Source organism: Cyclopterus lumpus, chromosome 24, assembly GCF_009769545.1.
Source record: "Cyclopterus lumpus isolate fCycLum1 chromosome 24, fCycLum1.pri, whole genome shotgun sequence".
In the NCBI taxonomy this organism is placed as follows: domain Eukaryota; kingdom Metazoa; phylum Chordata; class Actinopteri; order Perciformes; family Cyclopteridae; genus Cyclopterus; species Cyclopterus lumpus.
Genome location: NC_046989.1, coordinates 1,192,421 through 1,209,920, shown reverse-complemented (window position 1 = coordinate 1,209,920; position 17,500 = coordinate 1,192,421). Strand labels below are relative to the sequence as shown.

The 17,500-nt window shown below is 45.8% G+C and overlaps 2 protein-coding genes across 4 annotated transcripts in view; both read left to right on the top strand.

Moving 5' to 3' along the window:
* pex7 (peroxisomal biogenesis factor 7) overlaps positions 1–8,518 on the top strand; it is a 47,581-nt gene extending 39,063 nt beyond the window's left edge. For all 3 annotated transcript variants that reach the window (XM_034527236.1, XM_034527237.1, XM_034527238.1), the window contains exons 10-11: positions 1–30; positions 7,784–8,518. The exon at positions 1–30 is cut by the window's left edge and continues 70 nt beyond it. In XM_034527236.1, coding sequence (XP_034383127.1) covers positions 1–30; positions 7,784–7,867 — 114 coding nt within the window. In that variant the 3' untranslated portion in view covers positions 7,868–8,518. The remainder of the gene's footprint in view (positions 31–7,783) is intronic.
* Positions 8,519–11,465: 2,947 nt separating this feature from the next.
* LOC117727132 (solute carrier family 35 member D3) lies at positions 11,466–17,078 on the top strand. Its single transcript, XM_034527224.1, has 4 exons — positions 11,466–11,690; positions 13,576–13,786; positions 15,784–15,941; positions 16,395–17,078. The coding sequence occupies exons 1-4, from the start codon at positions 11,466–11,468 to the stop codon at positions 17,076–17,078; spliced, it is 1,278 nt and encodes a 425-aa protein (XP_034383115.1).
* Positions 17,079–17,500: the final 422 nt, after the last annotated feature.

The following is a 17,500-nucleotide window of genomic DNA, read 5'->3' as shown; positions in this document are numbered from 1 at the left end:
CTCGACTTTAACCTGCACATCCCCAACCAGGTAACACACACACACACACACACGCACACACACACACACCTGATGGGAAGATGATTGTTCTACTGGGAACCTGAAAAGAAAGGCTCTTGATTCACTGGATGATTAATGTTCATTTAATAAAAACATGGACATAAGTTTATAATTTCAAGGTCTCTGCTCACTCTATAAATCATCACATCTCGGATGACTTTTCAAGCCATTAATTGAGCGTCAATATATCTTTTTCATGGATACTTTCACACCGAATATTACGCAGTTTACAAATCTGTTTTTCTGACATAAGCAGCGCAGACCAGATCCACTCCGTCTATTCTTACCTTTCACAATAAAAGCCCAAGACAAACACACCTCACTACAATATTCTCAGGCCAGTGTCCAGGACATTTACATTTAAATGAACCTGTTGGGGTGGTTTTCCTTTGGAGGCATTGTGGGTCTATTAAGAGTCAGCTCATGACTGGGCCAATTGGCAGTGAGCCAATGTCTCCTAGTGGACAACCACGGTACTGCCACTGTGTCCACATTGAAACGGGGCCATCCATCAATGACTCGGGCCGAGTCTCGGCCACAGGACCAGAGCTGTCGGGGAACCGTGGGGTCCAACGTGTCGGGTGGAACTGAAAAGGCCGCTCGAGTCTAATTCAGCTTTCCGGCTGATTTTGGACAGGAGGCGTCTCCCGCGCTTCTTAGAGGGAGACGTGGTGGAAATGATCAGCTGGAAGTCAGCGGCCTGAGAAATGGTGACAGCGACCTCACTGGGGAGGCGTTGTGAGGAACAACGGAGCTCCGGCTGTTTGCACTTTGCTCGGATCGCGTCTCTTGAACTCAATGTGGTGAAAGGGAAAGTTGAGCTGAACTTCTCCAGAATGCCTCCGGGCTTTCTCAGTGTTCTGTAGTTTTATTTTGACCACATCCCCGAATCGAGCGAGAGCAGCGCTGCATGTTTCAGCCCATTAGTTGTGAGATGGATTCCTTACCTTCGGGGTAGCTGTCGGATTCACTTCCCCTGAGACTCCCAACACCCCAGATGTGAGTCCAACCTTTTAAATGGGACAAACAACCACATTCAAATGATATTCTAGCCATAATGTTGTGAATATCCAGAACACATTTTGTGAAAATGCCATATAAAGACCAACAGGAAATGTTGTCTTGATGGTGTTTCCTTTTGACTCGTTGGCAAGACGTTTGTCTCTGGACCCAAGCGGACCATCTGTCGGCTCATGGATCCTCTACACTTTAGGCTCCGGGCTTCTATGCAGCATTAGAATACTTTCTTTAACGCGTTTGACCTTTTTACTAAATAAATCACTGCAACTTCAGTCCTCAAGAAATGTAGGAAACGTGTTTGTGATGCTGAAGCTGAATAATTTTGGTGATTTGGTGATGGCCATCAACACACTGTCGTTTGTTCTGATCCCAAATACCAAGAGCAGCAAACGTGGATTCATCCCCAACAAATGGAAGTATTTACTGTATTTGTGTTTATACAGCGTGACGTCTTCAGTGGGAACCAATAGGCTCAAAAGTATTGACAGACGGACAAACACATTGTTGGTTTTGGTCTTTTCACAGGATTTGTTCACAATATCAGAAATATGGAATATTGTTTTGCTGTTATCAAGCGCTTTCACACAGAACTAAAAATAGCTGGCTGGAAAATCAGAGTCAGGACTCTTCCAGGGCATGCACAGATAACGGCGCGGTGGAAGTGCGTACGTGGCGACGCCTCGCGTCACGGTAAACACCCCAAACGAGTTCCCCCTTTTTTCCTTCTGTCAGACGGCGTTCGTACGAGTTTATGTCTCCAGCAGAGATTCAGTAATGAGCTGTATTGTCCTCGTTGTCAGTGTTTCACAGTGTGTGTGTGTGTGTGTGTGTGTGTGTGTGTGTGTGTGTGTGTGGAAGAGGCAACAACAGTAATGAGCTGTATTGTTCGTGGTGCCATTATCAGACATGTCATTAGAGAGGAGCAGCCTGTAAATGTGGAAGTGTTAAGAGCTCTTGTGCTGACATCACACACCACCACTCTGTTTTCAGTGTTTCTGCTTTGGCTCCTTCTCTCCTTCTCTCCTTTTCCTTCTCTCCTTCTCCTTCGCTCCTTCTCCTTCCCTCCTTCTCTCCTTCTCTCCTTTTCCTTCTCTCCTCTCCTTTTCCTTCTCTCCTTCTCCTTCTCTCCTTCGCTCCTTCTCCTTCCCTCCTTCCCTCCTTCCCTCCTTCTCTCCTTCTCTCCTTTTCCTTCTCTCCTCTCCTTTTCCTTCTCTCCTTCTCTCTGTTTCTATCAGGTTTACAAGCACTGACTTTCATCCAGGAGACAGCTCCTTAGATAATGTTCTATAAGAACATTACGCTGTTCTCTGTTACGCTGTTCTCGTTACGCTGTTCTCGTTACGCTGTTCTCGTTACGCTGTTCTCGTTACGCTGTTCTCGTTACGCTGTTCTCGTTACGCTGTTCTGGTTACGCTGTTCTGGTTACGCTGTTCTCATTACGCTGTTCTCCTTTTACGCTGCACTCTGTTACGCTGTACTCCGTTACGCTGTTCTCATTACGCTGTTCTCATTACGCTGTTCTCCTTTACGCTGTTCTCCTTTTACGCTGCACTCTGTTACGCTGTACTCCGTTACGCTGTACTCCGTTACGCTGTTCTCCGTTACGCTGTTCTCCGTTACGCTGTTCTCCGTTACGCTGTTCTCCGTTACGCTGTTCTCCGTTGTTCTCCTTTACACTGTACTCTATTACGCTATACTCTGTTACGCTGTACTCTGTTTTACGCTGTACTCCGTTACGCTGTTCTCCGTTACGCTGTTCTCCGTTACGCTGTTCTCCGTTACGTTGTTCTCCGTTACGCTGTTCTCCATTGTTCTCTGTTGTTCTCCGTTACGCTGTACTCCGTTACGCTGTACTCCGTTACGCTGTACTCCGTTGCGCTGTACTCCGTTGCGCTGTACTCCGTTGCGCTGTACTCCGTTGCGCTGTACTCCGTTACGCTGTACTCCGTTACGCTGTTCTACGTTATGCTGTTCTACGTTGTTCTCTGTTGTTCTCCGTTACGCTGTACTCCGTTGCGCTGTACTCCGTTGCGCTGTACTCCGTTGCGCTGTACTCCGTTGCGCTGTACTCCGTTACGCTGTACTCCGTTACGCTGTTCTACGTTATGCTGTTCTACGTTATGCTGTTCTACGTTGTTCTCTGTTGTTCTCTGTTACGCTGTACTCCGTTGCGCTGTACTCCGTTACGCTGTACTCCGTTACGCTGTACTCCGTTACGCTGTACTCCGTTACGCTGTTCTACGTTGTTCTCTGTTGTTCTCCGTTACGCTGTACTCCGTTACGCTGTACTCCGTTGCGCTGTACTCCGTTACGCTGTACTCCGTTACGCTGTTCTACGTTATGCTGTTCTACGTTATGCTGTTCTACGTTATGCTGTTCTACGTTGTTCTCTGTTGTTCTCCGTTACGCTGTACTCCGTTACGCTGTACTCCGTTACGCTGTACTCCGTTACGCTGTACTCCGTTACGCTGTTCTCCATTGTTCTCTGTTGTTCTCCGTTACGCTGTACTCCGTTACGCTGTTCTACGTTGTTCTCTGTTGTTCTCCGTTACGCTGTACTCCGTTACGCTGTTCTCCATTGTTCTCTGTTGTTCTCCGTTACGCTGTTCTACGTTACGCTGTTCTACGTTGTTCTCTGTTGTTCTCCGTTACGCTGTACTCCGTTGCGCTGTACTCCGTTGCGCTGTACTCCGTTGCGCTGTACTCCGTTACGCTGTACTCCGTTACGCTGTACTCCGTTACGCTGTACTCCGTTACGCTGTTCTCCGTTACGCTTTACTCCGTTACGCTGTACTCCGTTACGCTGTACTCCGTTACGCTGTACTCCGTTACGCTGTACTCCGTTACGCTGTTCTCCGTTACGCTGTTCTCCGTTACGCTGTTTTCCATTACGCTGTACTCCGTTACGCTGTTTTCCGTTACGCTGTTTTCCGTTGTTCTCTGTTGTTCTCCGTTGTTCTCCATTACGCTGTTCTACGTTACGCTGTTCTACGTTACGCTGTTCTACGTTACGCTGTTCTACGTTGTTCTCCGTTACGCTGTTTTACACTGTTTAGTTTCATGAAACACACCAACGTATCATCAGCGTATGGGTTCATACTTCACGTAGCTCTGTTCATTATCTGTGAACTCCTCTTTGCTGTTTTTTTTTCTCACCACCTCCGTGTCCTCATCACCTCTTTCTCTATTTCTCTATTTCTCTCACTCACTCACACACACACACACACACACACAGACACTCCCTCACTAGTGTGGTCTCTGGTCTCATCCAGGTGTAGCCACATGTGTCTGATGGATCACCTTCCTCACGGCACTACTGGCCAAACCACACAGACACACACACATACGCACACGCACACACACTCAATGCTAAGGTCTTGCATGTATATGTGTGTGTGTGAGTGACACGATGAGGCCATTCATCATATAGGAATGCAGGACGACAACCGTTCACCGGTCTGTAGGTTATTCTATAGAAACAAAGGTATAAGTGCAACAGCAATGTGCACATTGCAGGTATATGTACACACATGATAGTATCTGTGGTTCAGTACTACTGCAGTTCTTGTGTACAGTTGTGGTATTTATGGCGTGATGTAAAGTATAACTTTGTTATTCGGCTCTCAATACTTTCTCACTTCCCTTTTGAATTAATTTATAATTTGATTCAATTATCGCACATGAATCAGATTTCTTTCTTTGATTTCTGTCGTCGGTCGTGACCTGAAACTCTTCTTGTCTCCAGCGCCGGACGCTGCCTCGTGCTGAGCAGCAGCTGTCCCTTTAAATGCAGCCGTCTGGGTTGTGATGTCAGCGGGGAAGTGTGAGCTGTCACTCAAAGGACCGTCACCATGACATTTAATAACTCGTGCATTGTTCCCCCGGCGGACACAACGCACACAAGCTTATTCCTGTTTTAATTATTTGTCCTCCTTTTTGAAGTTTAAAAAGCCATTGAAGAAGTTGAATATTAGCCAGACTTTGAACTTTGTTTCGCTTTTATATCCCTCCTCTTCCTCTTCCTCCTCCTCTTCCTCCTCTTCCTCCTCCTCCTCTTTGCTATTTTATTTCTGCTTTGCTGCAGTCTTGGCCGCTGAGTGTGTGTGTGTGTCCGTGTGCGTGTGTGTCCGTGTGTGTCCGTGTGTGTGTGTGCCTTTCCATTACGGCCGGCTGTTAAAGTTAATTAAAGAAGGGCATTCCTCTCCTCCGCTGACTCGCGGAGCTGCTTTGCTTACTCATGCCGTCGTTGACTTGAAGATCTCCATCAGCTAGCAGGATGGAGGCCGGGTGGGGGGGGGGACACCGTAATGATGGTGTGTGTGTGCAGACCAAACATGACAATCTGAAGATGAACATGTTAATATCAGTCGCTTTATATTCCAGACTTTTGGTTCATACATTCATGCTCCCCTGAGGAAAAGTTCACCCCAGTATTCAGGTGATAGCCACGTCCTCACAGAGGGATGGTATTCAGGTGATAGCCACGTCCTCACAGAGGGATGGTATTCAGGTGATAGCCACGTCCCTTCAGAGGGATGGTATTCAGGTGATAGCCACGTCCTCACAGAGGGATGGTATTCAGGTGATAGCCACGTCCTCACAGAGGGATGGTATTCAGATGATAGCCACGTCCTCACAGAGGGATGGTATTCAGGTGATAGCCACGTCCTCACAGAGGGATGGTATTCAGGTGATAGCCACGTCCTCACAGAGGGATGGTATTCAGGTGATAGCCACGTCCTCACAGAGGAATGGTATTCAGGTGATAGCCACGTCCTCACAGAGGGATGGTATTCAGGTGATAGCCACGTCCTCACAGAGGAATGGTATTCAGATGATAGCCACGTCCTCACAGAGGGATGGTATTCAGATGATAGCCACGTCCTCACAGAGGAATGGTATTCAGATGATAGCCACGCCCTCACAGAGGAATGGTATTCAGGTGATAGCCACGTCCTCACAGAGGGATGGTATTCGGGTGATAGCCACGTCCTCATAGAGGGATGGTATTCAGGTGATAGCCACGCCCTCATAGAGGGATGGTATTCAGGTGATAGCCACGCCCTCACAGAGGGATGGTATTCAGGTGATAGCCACGTCCCTTCAGAGGGATGGTATTCAGGTGATAGCCACGCCCTCATAGAGGGATGGTATTCAGGTGATAGCCACGTCCTCACAGAGGAATGGTATTCAGGTGATAGCCACGTCTGATTCTTCTGCAAAGTATATTATCAATAAATCCATAATTTCTTCTTTTATAAAAATGACGGAAAATAACCTTTTATTTATTAAGTTAACTTTCAGTGTTGTCTCATCAACGTTCCGTTGGTTTTGTTGCAGAATATTTGTCATGACAATTTCTGTCAATGAAATGTGAGGTTTTGAATTGTTTTGTTTCAGTTGGAGCATAAATAAATATATCGTATGATGTCTGTGTACTAATGGCTGTGGGGAACCATTACGTTCAGCAATTCCAGGTAAAAACATCCAAATGAAGCAACGAGCTGGAACATATGGACTCAATGTTCTCTTCCCACAACGTGGACATGAAAACGCTTCGTGGACGCCGACTGACGTCAAACACAGAAATCGTACCGATCGTTGCAGTCGAGTCGTTTCTGAAAAGAAGTTCGATAATCGGCTTCCACAAGAAAAAAACAACCCATGATTAAAGGAGTCAACGTGCGTCTTTTTGCCTGGAAACAGGAAGTGCGCGTTAGTGGCGGATGAAAGAGATGGATTACACACAGGAAGTCCTCTCCTGAGCGAGAACGAGGGAACAATGAACAAAAGCTTTAAAGGGAAAGCACATAGCAGATCGTGGTCTTCAGAGCGGATAATAACGCCTCATGTGGGCTTTGATGTGACCAGGGGAGGCTCTTCACCTGCAGCCCCACATCTCCTGGAGGTCCAGGTCATTTCATCTGGAGCAGAGGACGTCGACTCCAGTCGTCTTCAACAATAAAAGAGTCATTTCTTTTGAAGTGGTGACAAAAGCCGTTGGTTGAAGCCTCGGCTTGAGACGCTTTACTTTCATTATTTCATAAACTCCTCATCAAATATGAACTGTACGCTGAGAATGGAACGGACTTAAAAAGCACTTTAATGTTGTCGGGGGCGCGATAAGAAAAAAAAAAAGAAAAGATGGCGACGGCTATACTATCTATATATATATATATATCTATAGATATATATATATAGATATATAGATATATATATATATATATATATATATATAGATATATATATATATATATGTGTATATATATATATATATATCTATGTGTATATATATATATATATCTATGTGTATATATATATATGTATGTGTATATGTGTGTGTATATATATATATATATATATATATGTGTATATATATATATATATATATATATATATATGTGTGTGTGTATATATATATGTATGTGTATATATATATATATATATTTGTTTTTAATCAGAGGATCTTGATTTATTGATTTTTTATATTATATTATTATTAATGTAAATATAATGTTAACAAATGTTTTTGAAGAAGATGACCAACTTTCTAGCTTTGACCCATGCAGTGTGTGTGTGTGTGTGTGTGTGTGTGTGTGTGTGTGTGTGTGTGTGTGTGTGTGTGTGTGTGTGTGTGTGTGTGTGTGTGTGTGTGTGTGTGTGTGTGTGTGTGTGTGTGTGTGTGTGTGTGTGTGTGTTGCAGGTGGTGGACTGTTCCTGGGATGAGACGGTGAAGATCTACACACCGGCCTGTCTGTCTGTTGGGTCACACAATACAGCCCCGTAGACACACACACACATTTTCTTGAATCCATTAATAACTATAATTGAGAGAAGAGCGTTCACACTTCTGCATTCAATGTCGTCTGGTAACGGAATTGATTCAGCTCGGCAGGTGATTGATTGATAATGTACGTTGGAGTTATGGTTACTAATTATTATTATAATTATCGCACACAAACGTTTTTACAAGCACGGAAAAGAAAAAAAACAGAATCTCATCATATTTTACGATATTCATCTTAATTTCTGTCCTGGTAATAACCCATAACTTTAAACCTAATCTGAACGGTTCATGTGGCCTGGTCCCCGGATGGAGGTCCCCAGTTATAAGTCCCCACGAAGTGATCAAAACAGACACACACACACACACACACACACACACACACACAGCAGACTTTTGCGGAAAGATTAAAAAAGATGTTTTATTGCTTCTGGATGAAGACTTTACTGTGAATTAATGATGTAAATGAGGATGTTTTACGCTGAGTGTGATCCATAACATCCGTGTTATTGTTCTGTCTTCTTTCTTTATCGCTGATATTATGTTTAAAATGTCGACCGTGACTAATCTCACCGGTGAAATGCCATCGGTGGAGATGATGTGTATGAGATGTGCCTTCAATAAAGATGCAAATGTCGATATTATCAACAGAAACACAGCGTATTATTTCAATATCTTTTAATATCTATTAAGTCACATCATTTTTATTCATATAGAATGAAGCCTCAAAAAGGAAACGCACGGGTTGGAGGTGTTTCTATTATTCTGTCCACCCCTCCTCGAAGAGCAAAGAGCATCCTCTGGAGTGTGTGTGTGTGTGTGTGTGTGTGTGTGTGTGTGTGTGTGTGTGTGTGTGTGTGTGTGTGTGTGTGTGTGTGTGTGTGTGTGTGTGTGTGTGTGTGTGTGTGTGTGTGTGTGTGTGTGTGTGTGTGTGATTGATTGATAATGTACGTTGGAGTTATGGTTACTAATTATTATTATAATTATCGCACACAAACGTTTTTACAAGCACGGAAAAGAAAAAAAACAGAATCTCATCATATTTTACGATATTCATCTTAATTTCTGTCCTGGTAATAACCCATAACTTTAAACCTAATCTGAACGGTTCATGTGGCCTGGTCCCCGGGATGGAGGTCCCCAGTTATAAGTCCCCACGAAGTGATCAAAACAGACACACACACACACACACACACACACACACACACAGCAGACTTTTGCGGAAAGATTAAAAAAGATGTTTATTGCTTCTGGATGAAGACTTTACTGTGAATTAATGATGTAAATGAGGATGTTTACGCTGAGTGTGATCCATAACATCCGTGTTATTGTTCTGTCTTCTTTCTTTATCGCTGATATTATGTTTAAAATGTCGACCGTGACTAATCTCACCGGTGAAATGCCATCGGTGGAGATGATGTGTATGAGATGTGGTGTGTGTGTGTGTGTGTGTGTGTGTGTGTGTGTGTGTGTGTGTGTGTGTCGTATTGGAGCTCCCCCACTCGTCTTCCCTGCAGCCAATCACAGCGCTCCGTGGTGATGATGCAGGAAGGTTTCCTCTGCAGGGAAAACCCGGCTCCCTCCTCTTCTTCTTCTTCCTCCTCCTCCACCTCTTCCTCCTCCACCTATTCTTCTTCTTCTTCTTCCTCCTCCTCCACCTCTTCCTCCTCGTCCTCCTCCACCTCTTCCTCCTCCACCTATTCTTCCTCTTCCTCCTCCTCCTCCTCCACCTCTTCCTCCTCCACCTATTCTTCTTCTTCTTCCTCCTCCTCCTCCACCTCTTCCTCCTCCTCCTCCACCTCTTCCTCCTCCACCTCTTCTTCTTCTTCCTCCTCCTCCTCCACCTCTTCCTCTTCCTCCTCCTCCACCTCTTCCTCCTCTTCCAGCTCACAATCTTCATCTTCCCTCTTTTTTCTCTTTCTTTCATCCTTTTTCAGTTTCCTCCTCTTCTCCTCTGTTACTCCCTTTTTCCTTTCTGCCCTTTTCTTCTCTCTTTTCCTTTTGTGTTTTCTCCTCCTTTCCTTCCTTCATCATTGTTTCCCTTTCCTTCTCTCTTTTTAATTCAATCGGCTTCCTATCCCTTCTTTCCTTTCCTCCCTCTCTTTTCCTCTCCTGTGTTTGTTTCCTTCTTCTTCTTTTCTCTTTTTCTTCTTCTCCTCTCTTCTTCTTTATCTTTCCTCTCTTCTTCGTCTCTTCTTCTTCTTCTATATCTCGTCTTCTTGTTCATCCCTTCTTCTTCTCTTCTTCGTCAATTCTTCTTGTTCATCCCTTCTTCATAATCCCTTCTTCCACAGTATTTTTAATAAACACATAATGATGTTTTCAATCTTCATCTCCTCACGTGTGAAAGAAGGAAGAAAGAAAATAGTCTGATCTTCTTCCCTCGTGGGAACAATGTTTCAATTAAAACATTGTTCAAGTCATTTTCACGCCTGTTATGGAGGAAGAGGAGGAGGAGGAGGAGGAGGAAGAAGAAGAGGAGGAAGAGGAAGAAGAAGAAGGAGGAGGAAGAAGAGGAGGAGGAGGAGGAAATAAAACACACTTGTGGTTTAAACTGACAAAGTACAAGAAAAGGTCCAAATATGCCAAAATATATATTATATAAATCTTTTTTCATGTTTTCAGCGTGACGAGTTTTTGAAGACATTGTTTTCATCATTTTAATATTAATCCTCTTATCCGTCACCAATAAAACAGATTTTAAATTAACTAGATTTCTAGAAGAGAGTGAGAGAGAGTGAGAGACAATAATATATATATATATATATATATATATATATATCATTTTTTCATTGTAATTAAAAGAATAAAACCATCTTTGTAAACATGTTTTATCTTTTGATTAAAGTTGAAAGTCTTCAGAGTTTCTAACCTTAGATGGTTAAAGTTACTAAAATGACATGTTGTTTCACTTGTTGTTCTATTTGTTGTTGTTGATGAGTTTATGGTTGAAAGAGAACCATAGAGCCCCCCCCCCCCCCCCCCCCCCCCCCCTTCTCTCGGTTCACAGCCAAGAGGCGCTGCGGCAAAATGTCATATTCCTCTCGGCGCTGTCAGAGGACGAGCTCCCCTCTACGGTCCTCCTCCGGTCCTCCTCCTCCTCCTCTGGTCCTCCTCCTCCTCCTCTGGTCCTCCTCCTCCTCTGGTCCTCCTCCTCCTCCTCCTCTGGTCCTCCTCCTCCTGGACATCTGCTGCGCTTCGACTCTCCAACGCTGCAGGTGCTCCTCTTCCTCCTCTTCTTCCTAATTTTATTTTTTACGAGATGAAGCTGAAAACTGCGGTTTGAACTCCCGGACCTCCTCTGGTCCTCCTCCACCGGACCTCCTCTGGTCCTCCTCCACCGGACCTCCTCTGGTCCTCCTCCCCCGGACCTCCTCCTGCTCCTCGTTCCTCCTGATCTCACTTTTCAATGTTTCTTCCCTAAACGCTCCTGCGTGCGGATTCCCCTCGTTTCTCCGTGCGTCGCGGCCGTGCGTAAAAGACCCCCCCCCCCCCCCCCCCCCTTCTCATCCCCGACACTACCCCTCTCGACCCCGGGACCCGCACACGGACCTCCGGCACCCACCGCCTCCTGCGCCCTGCATGACTCTCTGAAGCCGCCATGGAGGTGTTCAAGAGCCGCTTCTTGGGCATCGGCGTGGCCGTGGCGCACGGCGTCTTCTCCGGCTCCCTGAACATCCTGCTGAAGTTCCTCATCAGTAATTATCACTTCAACTTCCTGACGCTCATCCAGCTGCTGACCAGCAGCACCGCGGCGCTCACCCTGGAGGTCCTGCGGCGGCTCGGGAAGGTCCAGGTGCCGGCGTTCAGCCTGCAGCTCTCCAAGGTACACGGGCCGCTTCTCGTGCACCTGGTCACGTGAACAGAGACATATGTATTGACAAATACAGAAGTGATTATCAATAACTACAAAATCCTACAGAATGGACTTCTTAAAAGAGGGAATAATCGTTACTTATTCCATCAACCTGTAAAGGTGGATGTTGTGATATTGGAGGGAGAAAATATCAATTTGAATGTGAATTATGTATATTTAATGTGCGATATAGTAGAAATCTACAGTGTAAACTGGTAAAACTGTGTTCCTGCTACTGACAGTGACTGATTGACTGACCGATTGATTGATTGATTGACTGAGTTAACGATTCATTAACTTTATTGGCCTGTTAATCAAAATTTGTTCAATAACAGGAAGTGGCAAAAAATGGAGGTTGGACTGATATTCAAGTTAATTTAGGAATTGTATCCAGACATTGACTGTAAACAAGAAGTGGACGTTGTCATGGTGACGTCACCTGTTTGTTTTTGGACGTTATGAAGCCTTGAGGTCCACGATTTCTGTGTTGCTATCTTGTTTTTTTTGCAACCAGTGAACAGGAAGTGGCCATAACTGGACTGAGGAGGAGGGACTTAGAGACACTGTATACTCTCTGGTATAAACCTGTCAATCACTTTGTAGCCCCGCCCCTAAAGCATCCCCTGCTTTATGGTCTGTTTGACTCTAAATTACCATAATTTACTAAATGAACATCATTCTGTATTGAAGAAGACTTGAAACTAGAGATTGAGACCAAAAACTAATGTTTACAATGTTTACTGAGGGAATACATCAAGAGAAGTAGAGTCATTTATATATAGACTTCTATACAACCAGAGGAGTCGCCCCCTGGTGGTCAGGAGAGAGAATGCAGCTTTAACACATGAAGCATAGACTTCTATACAACCAGAGGAGTCGCCCCCTGGTGGTCAGGAGAGAGAATGCAGCTTTAACACATGAAGCATAGACTTCTATACAACCAGAGGAGTCGCCCCCTGGTGGTCAGGAGAGAGAATGCAGCTTTAACACATGACGCATAGACTTCTATACAACCAGAGGAGTCGCCCCCTGGTGGTCAGGAGAGAGAATGCAGCTTTAACACATGACTCATATACTTCTATAAAACCAGAGGAGTCGCCCCCTGGTGGTCAGGGAGAGAGAATACAGCTTTAAACACATGAAGCATAGACTTCTATACAACCAGAGGAGTCGCCCCCTGGTGGTCAGGAGAGAGAATGCAGCTTTAACACATGAAGCATAGACTTCTATACAACCAGAGGAGTCGCCCCCTGGTGGTCAGGAGAGAGAATGCAGCTTTAACACATGAAGCATAGACTTCTATACAACCAGAGGAGTCGCCCCCTGGTGGTCAGGAGAGAGAATGCAGCTTTAACACATGAAGTATAGACTTCTATACAACCAGAGGAGTCGCCCCCTGGTGGTCAGGAGAGAGAATGCAGCTTTAACACATGAAGCATAGACTTCTATACAACCAGAGGAATCGCCCCCTGGTGGTCAGGAGAGAGAATGCAGCTTTAACACATGAAGCATAGACTTCTATACAACCAGAGGAATTGCCCCCTGGTGGTCAGGAGAGAGAATGCAGTTTTAACACATGAAGCATAGACTTCTATACAACCAGAGGAATTGCCTCTGTTATATCCTCACAGAGCCATCAACGTGTGTGTGTGTGTGTTGTGTGTTAAGGACATTGTGGGGACCGGCCATCTCTGTGGGGACTTATGACCAATTTGTGGGGGGGGGAATCTCCACAATATAAATCATAAAATCTCAGAGTGAAGACCTTTGGTTTGAGGACAGAGCCGCGTTGGGTTACGGGTTTGAGCATCCAGGAGGTCACACGGTGTCGTCCTGGTTGTGTGTCTTTGTGCAGGAGTTCGGCCCGGTGTGCATCCTCTCCACGCTGCAGTCCACGCTCACGCTGTGGTCCCTGCGCGGCCTCAGCCTGCCCATGTACGTCGTGTTCAAGCGCTGCCTGCCGCTCTTCACGCTCAGCATCGGCGTGTGCGTGCTGAGGAATGGCGTGCCGTCCGTCGGCGTGATCATCGCCGTGATCATCACCACCGGGGGAGCCGCGCTGGCCGGTAAACGTGACATTATTCTGCAGCGTTCTCACATCATGCACACTTTTTGCTATTTTAAAATAGAGAATGTATTTTCACCGGTTCATCTTCGCATTGTTGGACTTCTTATAAACGGTTTGGTGAAAGTAAACATCGACATTGATGCAACAGAACCAGAGCTGGCACACCCTTCTTCCTTGTCCTCACCTGGGGCCTACATTACCCACAAGGCATCTTGATTGCAGGTATTCGGTGAAGAGATTTGGGTGTGTTCTGCTGAGCTCACTTCTACCGTAAGTTTTAATGTTAACTATCATCTGACCCTGAACAGTGTCCAGTTCTTTCCTCTAGATGTTAGTTAAACAGATTTTCTTCATGAGCTGTTTAACCCTTAATATTGATTTCTGGTCCTGTAAAGATCCTTTAATCATGTTTCCCATCAGCACATGTTCTTCTTCCATTACCGTTAATGATCCTGAAGTCATAAACAAAGAAAAATCCCCTCCAGATAATTCATTTCCTGTGAGTGTTTCTGTGGCAGGAGGGGGGTCGAAACACGAAGTGTGAAATGTGCAGAATATGAATCTAATGGACTGATTCATCATTCTCGGGTTAATCTCACTGATAATCTAGTTTTCAGGCTTTGGGGAAAGAAAAGCATTTCTTGACTCAGAGGAGTCGCCCCCTGGTGGTCAGGAGAGAGAATGCAGCTTTAACACATGAAGCATAGACTTCTATACAACCAGAGGAGTACCCCCTGGTGGTCAAGAGAGAGAATGCAGCTTTAACACATGAAGCATAGACTTCTATACAACCAGAGGAGTCGCCCCCTGGTGGTCAGGAGAGAGAATGCAGCTTTAACACATGAAGCATAGACTTCTATACAACCAGAGGAGTCGCCCCCTGGTGGTCAGGAGAGAGAATGCAGCTTTAACACATGAAGCGTAGACTTCTATACAACCAGAGGAGTCGCCCCCTGGTGGTGAGGAGAGAGAATGCAGCTTTAACACATGAAGCATAGACTTCTATACAACCAGAGGAGTCGCCCCCTGGTGGTCAGTAGGGACTATATTATATGTATATACCAAACCAATAACGTCTCTCTCAACACTTCCTGTCTGTGTCTCTCTATCAGCTGGTCTGCAGTATTTCAATCAAACAGGAGGAACTTATTAATTAAGAATACATTTATTCTGGATTAATCCACGTTTGAGTACTCGTGGCAGCAGGACGGTCACTTGTTTTTAAGGGAGCTCAAAGGCTCAGAAGAAGAAGATATATCAGGATACTTCAGCAGACTATTCACTGATGGTTTTGTTCTTTTTATGGGATTATCTCATTTTAAAAGGTGTCTTGATATTCATGTTATGATGAAGGTCAATATGGATTCTGATTTTAAATACAGATTCCGGGTACAGAGAAGTGTATTTTATAAACATAAAGCTAGTGAGAGATTTCAAAATGACACATTTTGTATTTTTGGTGTGAATAGAAGTTTCCAGCCTGAAATAGGCATTGATTAAACTAGAGTAAAGATTAAAAAACGGATTAATTCTCCATCTTCCTCTCTTGTCCTCCTCCCGCTCCATTTTTTAATCCTTTCATCATCTCTCTTCCCACCTTCACTCTTATTCTCTACTCCTGTTTTAATCACCGAGGAAGCCGAGGTGCAGGAGAACCAATCAAATGGAGAACAAGGTGCTCGGTGTTAAATTATGAAGAGAACCGTGGACGGATTAGTGAACGGCAGACTCACAACACGCCCTCAAAGTAAACACACACAACTGATGACGACCCATAAAATATAGCAATAAACAAGGAGGTGCAAAACGAGAACAGACGACTCAAAAAGACTACAAAGAAGCAAAAGGAGCTAAACAACTGTGACTTCACTCAGGACCTGAACAGCGATCTCCTGAGTGAAAGTCCTGTGTTCGTATTTGAGACCATTCTACATGCTTCTGGTTTTCAAATGAATCAGAGAGACTTAGAGAGGGACTCTCCGTTTGCTCCCCCAGGTGCCGGCGATCTCACCGGCGATCCCTTCGGCTACGTCACCGGCGTGCTGGCGGTCATCATCCACGCCTCCTACCTGGTCCTGATCCAGAAGACCAGTCTGGACAGCGAGTACGGGCCGCTCACGGCGCAGTACGCCATCGCCATCATGGCCTCCCCGGTAAGGCCTGTCGAGCTAGGCAGCGACCCTGAAGGGTCGGGGGTTTGATTCCCAGAGTTTGTAGTGAAGTTTTACCTCTCTGGTTTCTCTTTGATCCAGTTTCTCTCTCGCTTTCTCTTAATTACCTTTGTTTCTTTGTTTTTGTCTTAATTACATTTGTTCCTCTCTTTTTCCTCTTGTTTCTCCGTTAATCTGTTTTTGTTTCTCTAATTTTTTTCCTCTCTCATCCTCTCTTTATCTCTCTCTCTCTTTTTGTCTTTCTATACATCCATTTCTTTACGTCATACCAGTTTTTCTGCTTCTCTCTCTGTTTGTGTTTCTACCTCTTCTATTGTTATCTTGCATATCTTTCTTCTCTTTCTCTTCTTTTCTCTGGACACTAACAACTGTCACCTGAGTGAAGGTCCTGTGTTTGTTTGACCCTCTTTGTCTGCCTCCTGGTCTCTCCCCAAGGTGCTCCTCGTGTGCTCCCTCATTTCCATGGACACCATCAACATGTGGTCGTACGAGGGCTGGCAGGACCCCCACATCACGGTCATCTTCGTCTTCTGCATCTTCATCGGCTGCGCCATGAACTTCACCACGCTGCACTGCACCTACATCAACTCCGCCGTCACCACCAGCTTCGTCGGCGTGGTGAAGAGCATCGCCACCATCACCGTCGGCATGCTGGCGTTCAGCGACGTCTCGCCGACCCGGCTGTTCATCGGCGGCGTGGCGGTCAACACCGTCGGCTCCGTCACCTACTGCATCGTCAAGTACTTCGAGACGAGGAGGAAGAGCCTGTACGAGGACCTGGAGGAGGCCGGCAAGGACGGAGAGAAACCGGCTCTGAACGGCGACGCGCCCGCCGACGGCGCCGGATCCGATCCGGGACACGCGGAGCCGGAGGGCGTGTCCAAGGAGGCGGCGGCGAACGGAGAGGCGTGGACAGGAGCCGGAGGGGCGGGCGGGGACTCCCGAGTCATGACGGAGAAGGAGGCGCTGGAGATGCAGAGGGAGCACCTCCACAGGGAGAACGCCGCCCCCGCTCAGTCGCTCAGTGACAGCTACGTTGGGGTGTGGAGGTCCATCAGACACCTGCAGTTTACCAAGAAGGACCCTTTGATTGACAACATGGAGCAGCAGAGTCCGTGAGGGCGGGACAAAGACCGGGACAAAAGAACACTCAACCAATTAGAGGACAAAAAAAAAAGTTGTGAACATGCTGCATAAACCACAGAAGAAGAAAAAAGAGACTCGAAACACTGACTAACGCCACCGAGGAGTTCCTTCTGAACCAATGGAACCTCGATGGAGCTCAACTCCATCACGCGGAGATCCGAGTTCAAAGAAACCGTCTCTCAGGGAGCAGAAAGTTCTTTGTTTACGATGAAATTAATACAAATAAATGAAGGAAACAGGAGGCAGCTGCTCGTCAGAGATACATTCTGGCTCCGTGGCGCCCGGCGAGGTCCAGGCCGCCGCCGGGCGCCACGGCTCGGTCAACACGAGAGCAGCGAGCAGACGTTGATCCTTGTTTCTGATTGGCTGTAGGGTGAATCCTTGTTTCTGATTGG

Coding starts and splice junctions, on each gene's coding strand:
- LOC117727132 (XM_034527224.1), top strand. CDS start 11,466: ATGGAGGTGTTCAAGAGCCGCTTCTTGGGCATCGGCGTGGCCGTGGCG. Junction 11,691..13,575: donor TCAGCCTGCAGCTCTCCAAG/GTACACGGGCCG, acceptor GTCTTTGTGCAG/GAGTTCGGCCCGGTGTGCAT. Junction 13,787..15,783: donor CGGGGGAGCCGCGCTGGCCG/GTAAACGTGACA, acceptor TTGCTCCCCCAG/GTGCCGGCGATCTCACCGGC.